We start from the raw sequence: 7,779 nt of genomic DNA on the forward strand, positions 1-7,779 counted from the left end.
TCCAAAGCTATTGAACTGTCCTGTGATGACATGTAGACAAGATTTTTACATTTTTACACCTGTCTGTGTTACATCTTTTGGGTTTTTGAAGCTGTGTTGTGAACTAAACTTATAAAAGATTCTGCCAACAACTGGATTAATACAGAAAGCAGGAAATAAGGTCTGATGTTTTAATGTAAAATCAGAGTCAACAACAGTCAACAGTTTATTGACAGTCGATTGATTTGATGTTTCCTTGTTATTGTATATTATTTTTTTCTGCTTTCCATGTGAAACTTATTATGCAGTTGTCTTGGGCAGACTTCTGTGTAAAAGACATCGCGCATCTCAAAATCTCAAATAAATAAATACATACATAAATTGAATAAAGTAAAATTAATAATAATAATAATAATAATAATAATAATAATAGTAATAATAATAATAATAATAATAATAACATACAGAGTTAAAAATCAACATGCCCTTGAATCAAACCAAGTGGACTAAACATGACTAACGCGACTTAAACTGTCTTGAATTAAAGGGACACAGTAAACAGGCTATGCTCATATCCTGCTTTCACTTGTGTAACCACCCAAAGTCACATTCACCCGTTCACACCTCATTCACACACTGATGACTGCGTACTGCCCAAGGACTCTTTAGCATGTGGACAGCAGGACCTGGGACTGTACCCCTGACTTTCTGATTGAGAGACGGTCAACTCAACCACTGAGGCTTGACTCTGAATTGACACTTGTCCTGAATTAACTTGACTCTAAAGCCCTGCTTCCATGGTCCGGTATGGATCAGTACGGTTTGGTACGGGTTGGGTCAGTAAAGCCTGATCCTGTGTTTCCATAGAAAACCGTGCCTTTCTTGGTAGACAGCGTGAAAGCTGGATGCCAATAGCTGCGCCAGCTCCATAATAGCCTGATGGCACAGCAGCAGGACACAGTGTACCCCGCTGTTAAATCCAACAAAGAAAATAAACAGGACACAGTGACTCAGAGGGAAACAACATGATGCCATTTCCTAAACAAAAAAAAAGTGATCTTGACAAAGTCAACTGGGGACATGGTAGGGTTATGTGTTGTTCTTTGTCGCTCGTGAAGTGACGATTCTTTCATGTTACCTGACTTGACCAGCCGTGCCTTAGCTTGGTCTTAAAAAACTTTTGTTGCCCACTTCATTTGAACTAACTTTTGTGACTTGGCTTGATCTGACTTGACCGGCTTCAACATGAACCTGACTTCTCTTAACTTGATGTAACTTGACTCTCACTTTACTAACCTCAAATTCACTGCAACTTTATTGAGCTTGAAAAGATTCTTCACTGGAACTAGACTTGATCTGTCTCTTAACTTGACTTAAGCTAACTAGACTTGACCCAACTTTATCAAACTTGATTCTAATTGATCTGATTTTAACCATCCCATCATTTGACTCAAATTGGCCTAGACTTGATGCCACTGTACCTGACATAACTTGGGGTGTTCCAATTTGACGTTACATGACAAGGCTTGACCAAACAAAGACTTGATGTGATTTGACCTCACATGACCTGAGTAACTGAACCTAGGGCACCCAGATTCACCAGACTGACTCGACTACTTCTGATTCTGTGAACTTGACATCCCAACCCGGCACAAACCAACTCAACTTGACCTAACTTGTAATTAGAGCTGAAACAATACCTCGAATAACTCGAGGAACTCGAGTACAAAAAATGCTTGAGGGATTTTCTCCGCCTCGAAGATTCGTTAATTTTTTTAAAAAGATCAAAGAGTGGTATTTCAAATAAAGCTGATGCTATATTTGGAGAGTTTTCATACCCCTCAAGTTACCTCTTTTTAAAAATAGTGACTGACAACAAATCTAGCTTCTTTTCTGGAGTTTGGAGACTGATATGAAAGCATATATTGATCTGCATCAGCTGCTTGTCAACGAGCCGCGCGTGCTGATCCCCTCCCCTACCCAAAATCACTCACTCATCAAAGACGGACGTCTGTCTCGCTGCAGTCTCTCGTCACGGTCACACTGGCTATCTGAACCGTTTTCATGCACTCTTCAAAGTCCATTTTGTTTCACCAGTGTGACTCACTTCTCTTTGGCACCTTAGGAGAGGTGGGCTTCAGCGCGGTCCACTTCATACACGCGCACAAACGCGGATACTCCATATGATCAATGACATACGGTCGCTGCGACCGCTTCTCTCAACAGTCATTTTAAACAATAGCGGGGGTGTCAGAGGGCTGTGTCGCACCTAAACCACTTTATATGAGCCTAAAAGTCACTGAAGTTGTAGCAGTGTTCTCTGCGCCTCATTGTTCAGGCGGGTAGAGTATGGCACGGCTTGGATAGCCAGTGTGACTGAGCAGGAGTCTGCGTATGAATGAATAGTGGAGGAGGGTCGATATTTTAACATCTCAAAAAGAGTCAACCAAACAAAGTTCATTTGTAGCTCTAAACACATTAACACTGTGCAGTGTTTCCCCTACTTTCCGCCCCCCTGAAAGTCGAGTTAATTTTATTTTCCATACAGCTTCAGATCACAGCAGAAGTGATTTAGAGTTCCCTCTCATAAATCAGGTCCATACCTTGATTTTTAATCTAACAGATAAAATAACCTTATGTTACTAACCTAATTTTCATGACGGGATGTCGTTTCTACATCGTTGGGTTCATATTTCTCCTCGCGGAACTTCACAGCGCGCGAAAGAGCGCGTGATCTTTAGCGCACGGCGAAGTTCTGCTACAACGCGTTCACAGACACGCGAACACAGACAAGCTCATTCCCTATAAAGGACAAATAAACCACACCACCACAAGAAACATCTCCCAACGCTTTCTCCGTGAAGATGCCACACTCGTTCTTCTGCGCTCGCACCCCCCACCCCCCTGCTGCCGACAACGTGGCCGCCCCCCCAAACTGTTAACCCAGGGGAAACACTGTTGTGATATTATACGCTTCTGTCCCTCACAGTGTCCACAACCGTTACACACAAATGACTTGTTACGCAAATTAGTTTATTACTGATTTAGTGTTGTAGATGATCTACAAAACACAGCACTGAAGAGTGAAGAAGATTAAAAAACAAAAACATAATAGAGCTAACTGGGCAGGTGTCAGGGGTAGAAGGGTACAAATGTCAAGTAGTAATATATGCTATATGTGCTACAATACAGCAGGGATAATCATTTTAGTCTGAACACTGCAAAGACTCAAAATCTTTCAAGAATGTCTCATTCCTAGTTAAAATGTCACATATGTAGTCAGAATTAAAAATGTATCACCCAAAGTGACTTGATTTTACACTTGCTTGAAACAAATTTCCTTTTGAAAAATAATTGCTGTTTAAGTACGCCAAAATGCGTTTTATCCGAGTACTCGAGTACTAAAATATTCGATAGTTGCGGCCCTACTTGTAATGACTCAGTCTGAATGATAGGAAAAATTTGGTTTAGTAAATGAAGCCTATAAGGAAGTGCTTTAATTTTGTGTTCATTGAGAACTCACTTGAGACTGGCTGCAGAAAGAGCAGAAACCATGTACACACCGAGCCAAAAAACAGACTTTTTGCATTTAATGAAATATTTACAGCCTGGTTCAAAAAACAGCTTGGGACTGATACGCCAACTTTGCTATTGGCACACACTGTATGGGGGTACATTTTTTCTAACTCAGCAGTTTAGAAGTTATTATGATCACAAGTTTGTCCAGTCAGAGACACAGCTCAGCTCACGTGACTGATGGGCGCCCTGTTAGTAGCTGTTAGAAAAACGAAGCTTTAAAGTGATACTCTGGGATGGAACAAGTTGGGTCCTATCACAAGCAGAAGCCCAGAGCGCTCGCATCAAACACCCCCTCCCTGCTCCTCTGCCGGTTTCCTCTGCACTCAGACGGGGCCATATTTTACTTGACCAAAAACACAAATAAACGGACTCCCACCAAAAAAATCTTATATCGGTCTGCATTCACGCTTTATTTAGAGAATTTTCAGCGCGTTACTCTCACACAAAAACACCGCTAAATAACGCTCTAGTTCTCATCAGAACTAAAATGGTAAACTGTTTATTTGGAAATGTAGGAAATGTAAACTGCATATGTAAAAATATTATGCACAAGTAGACACGATGAACTTCTATAAAGCTACTGTAAACATCTCTGAGGAGGACTTCAGTGTGGAGAAGAATCAGATACTCGTACTAAAGTCTAGATCTCGATCAAACACACCCGTGGTTGTGATGTGTGTGTTTCTTTTCTTCATCGCAGATGGAATCAGAGCTGAGCCCAGAGGAATGTGATTCCTCAAACACACTCACAGTTTCTGGTTAACCAGAGAAAGGTGACAAATATTTGAGCTGTGGGGCGCAGCACACCTGTTGCTGTGGGCGTGTTTGGGCGTGCGGTTGCCATGGCGAGTAACAGCTGACAGCAGGGGAAGGACAGAGGTATCAGAGCGGGTCATGTAGCTGTAATGTCTCGTTCAGATTAACTCAGGAGTCTATTTTTGATTCAGGTATTTCTATCCGCAGCTGTGAGGGGAAAGTCTGGTTTATTTATGTGAAAGCTCAAAGTCTGCAAACACATCATCAGCTGAGAGACACACAGTCAACAATCCACAGGGCTCACACTCAGACGTTTTAATCGGACTGTACCGTTTTAAACTTTGTAAGGAAACATAAAGCAGCAACATATGAATTCTGCAAGTTTCATTCTTGCAGGACTCAAGATACTACGTGAAAAACTTGAAGTACTTGACTCCTGCCTCTGAATTGACAAACAGCGAATCATACTTTAACTCCATGCGACCTCTTTGGGTCAGTCCCAGATCATATTAAACACAGCTCTTACCAGCTCAGTGACAAGAGATTAGATCACTGACAGAGAAATATCTGCGCACAGTTAAATAAAGGATCAAATTCACACACTCACTCAATAACAATTGAGGATAATCAGGGGGAATTCAGTGTGTGTGACAGTCAGAGTGCACCGCTCTGAGGTCAGCGTGAGGTGACACGTTCTCACTGAGTGAAACATTAAATCATAAATTGATGATAAAAATAGACGCTGTGTCTCCACTTCTTTGGCCCATGTCATATCTGTTAACATGGAGAAAGTAGAGTTCATGACTACAGCCAGTAACCAAGAGGAGCTGTGCGCTTTGGTTTCACTTTTGGGGAGCAACCATGTCACCCTTCTTTAAATTTGATTGAATAGTAAATGCCAATTTTATGTGCACTCGTTTTCTGTAAATATTTTACATCAGTTTTTTCTTATTACTTTTTTTTTTTTTACTTTACATGAAGTCAGGTTCAAACTATGGACTGTTTAAAGTATGGACATAGTCTCCCATCTCTTCCTGATGCAGAGTTATGAAGCATTGGCAGGGGCCATATTGGATGTGACGCAGCTTAAAGTGATGCTCCGGGATGGAACAAGTTGGGTCCTATCACAAGGTTTAGAGCAGAAATTACCCCTACAGCAGTGATTTTGTGCAGCAGAAGCCCAGAGCGCTCGCACCAAACACCCCCTCCCTGCTCCTCTGCCAGTTTCCTCTGCACTCAGAGGGGGCCATATTTTACTTGACCAAAAACACAAATAAACGGACTCCCACCAAAAAAATCTGATATCTGTCTGCATTCACGCTTTATTTAGAGAATTTTCAGCGCGTTACTTTCACACAAAAACACCGCTAAATAAGACTCTAGTTCTCATTGTGTTGTAAAACGGCGCTACCTCCGCTGCAGAGCCACAGCTGGCTACGAGACGCTCGCCGCTTAGTGTATCAGTCTGCGCGCGGCGTGCCAGATATAAACAAACACAGGTAGTCTGCCAGGACGAAGAGACACGATGGCGTTCAAACTTGAGTCTATCAATAAAATGAAGAGTGAGGTTATGTTAGCTCTTCTTGATTGAGCTAACGGCAGGACTATCAGTGGCCTTTATTATAGCCGGCAAATAAACTATAAACTTAAAGACTTTGCTTGTTGTCATGCTTCAAATAACTGCCCGATGTAACCGTTGATGAATACCTTACCTTGTATTGTATCCAGTAAATAGTTGTCTTTAAAAAAGAAAAAAAGTGTTGAAAAGACCTGATCTCCATTTATTTGCTTCAAAACACACACCTTGTTAGGAGTCGTGTCATCACGACAGTGTACATGCAACTCTGGGCCAAAGGTGTCACTACATTCCACAGAGAGTCCTTGTAGTCCCTTTAATTAAGAAAAAAAATCTAAAAGTTGATCTTAGTTTTAATAATAGAAACAAAATGTCACCAAACTAATGAATTAAGTCTTAAAGAACCACGAGGGCTAAAGAACCAGATCCAGAGTTAAAAGAAACTATGTTTCTTTTATTTGTTCCGTACTGCTAATTAGCTCATGTTAGCATGCTAAGTTGCTAATCCAAGATGGTGAGCATGTCGTAGAAAACAACAGCATGTTGTTGTTGTCATCATGAGCCTGTTAGGATGCTGTTGTTAGCATTTAGCTCACAGTAGTCTGAGCAGTCGCATGGGTCAGTTTGTATGAAATCCTCACAGGAGTCAAATGAAACTTTAAAGAAGTATTTACTCACCACTTTGATTCAAAAGTTTCTCAAACGTTTTATAACTTCACACACATGTGAAAGTGGAACAGCAGACAGTAAACAGTCTCTCAGAGTTTGACCAACTCAGAAAGTTTCCCAGATACAGGGAGAGAAAAAGGTCCAAAGGAAACATCCAGGTTAGAGGAGGTGTCATTAAATCTGCGCTGGATCACCTCCTCAGCCTCCTGCTGACTTATTGATAAGTCATCTAATCATATGAACTCTAACCCCAGAGTCAGATGTAAGCCTCAGATTATCAGAGCAGGGACTGTGTCAGTCCCCAAAGAACACATGAGAAGAATCTGTTCTGCGTATGAAAATAAAAATCTCTGGATGTAAAGTTTTCAGTGAACAGAAGCAGCCCATAACCTCGCCTCAGACCGCTGACCACAAACAAAGCAGACCGGCACTGACCTTCTTTCCATAAGTGGTTCCCATTATTCCCAGTTCCCCGCTGAGCCGCAGGTTCACAGTCCACACAGCCTTCCTGTCTTTCTGTTTCTTTCCTCTCCTCTGCCCCGGCAGCCTGGGCCCCCACCCTCCTCTTCCTCCCCCACCACCTGGCAGCCTGACAGCCCGTTCACCGGGGTCTGTTAGCCCGCCAACCTGTGAGGCAGGCCGGGCAGCTTCATAACATCAAACCAGAACAGAACCGAGTCAGGAGAAAAGAGCAGCCGGGCAGAGCTGGAGCAGTGCGAGTTTGAAAGGAAAGGAAAGGAAGGGAGGAGGAGGAGGAGGAGGAGGAGGAGGAGGAGGTGTCCCAGCCACCTGTTACAGCCTGACTCTCCACTCTTCGGCTGTGAGGAGTTAAGATGCTTGGACTGGATTAATCTAATTGGTGGTGACAGGGAGAGGAGCAGCCGTGAGGTCTAAATCAGGGATCATATTCAACAAACATCTCCTGAACCGACCACAAAACTCCTGAAAACACAGTTTGGGCTTCGTTCTTAAATTCATAAGTGCTCTACAAAGTGTTAAGGTTTGTTTCCAGCTTCTCACGGGGGCGTGTCCAGACTTCTTATGATGGCGGAGAGCTCAGCTGGGGCACGGACTGATGCAGGAGAGGAATGAAGCGTGTTCACACACTCGCCTGAATGTTTGGCATTTATTTACTCTCTGCCTCCACTTAACATATGTACTTTAAAGATAAACAAACCTCTAACTGATCTTACATACCTTTATATTTATTATTTAAGGAT

The 7,779-nt window shown here is 42.3% G+C and overlaps 1 protein-coding gene across 1 annotated transcript in view; it reads right to left on the reverse strand.

Moving 5' to 3' along the window:
* The window catches only part of LOC141791439 (protein FAM107B), a 45,469-nt gene extending 38,284 nt beyond the window's left edge, over positions 1 to 7,185 (reverse strand). Inside the window, exon 1 of the mRNA XM_074671934.1 lies at positions 6,995 to 7,185. Coding sequence (XP_074528035.1) covers positions 6,995 to 7,018 — 24 coding nt within the window. The 5' untranslated portion in view covers positions 7,019 to 7,185. The remainder of the gene's footprint in view (positions 1 to 6,994) is intronic.
* Positions 7,186 to 7,779: the final 594 nt, after the last annotated feature.

The sequence above is a fragment of the Halichoeres trimaculatus genome, unplaced genomic scaffold, assembly GCF_033239565.1.
Source record: "Halichoeres trimaculatus isolate MK-OKI-2021-1 unplaced genomic scaffold, fHalTri1.1 fHalTri1_scaffold_1, whole genome shotgun sequence".
NCBI lineage: Eukaryota > Metazoa > Chordata > Actinopteri > Labriformes > Labridae > Halichoeres > Halichoeres trimaculatus.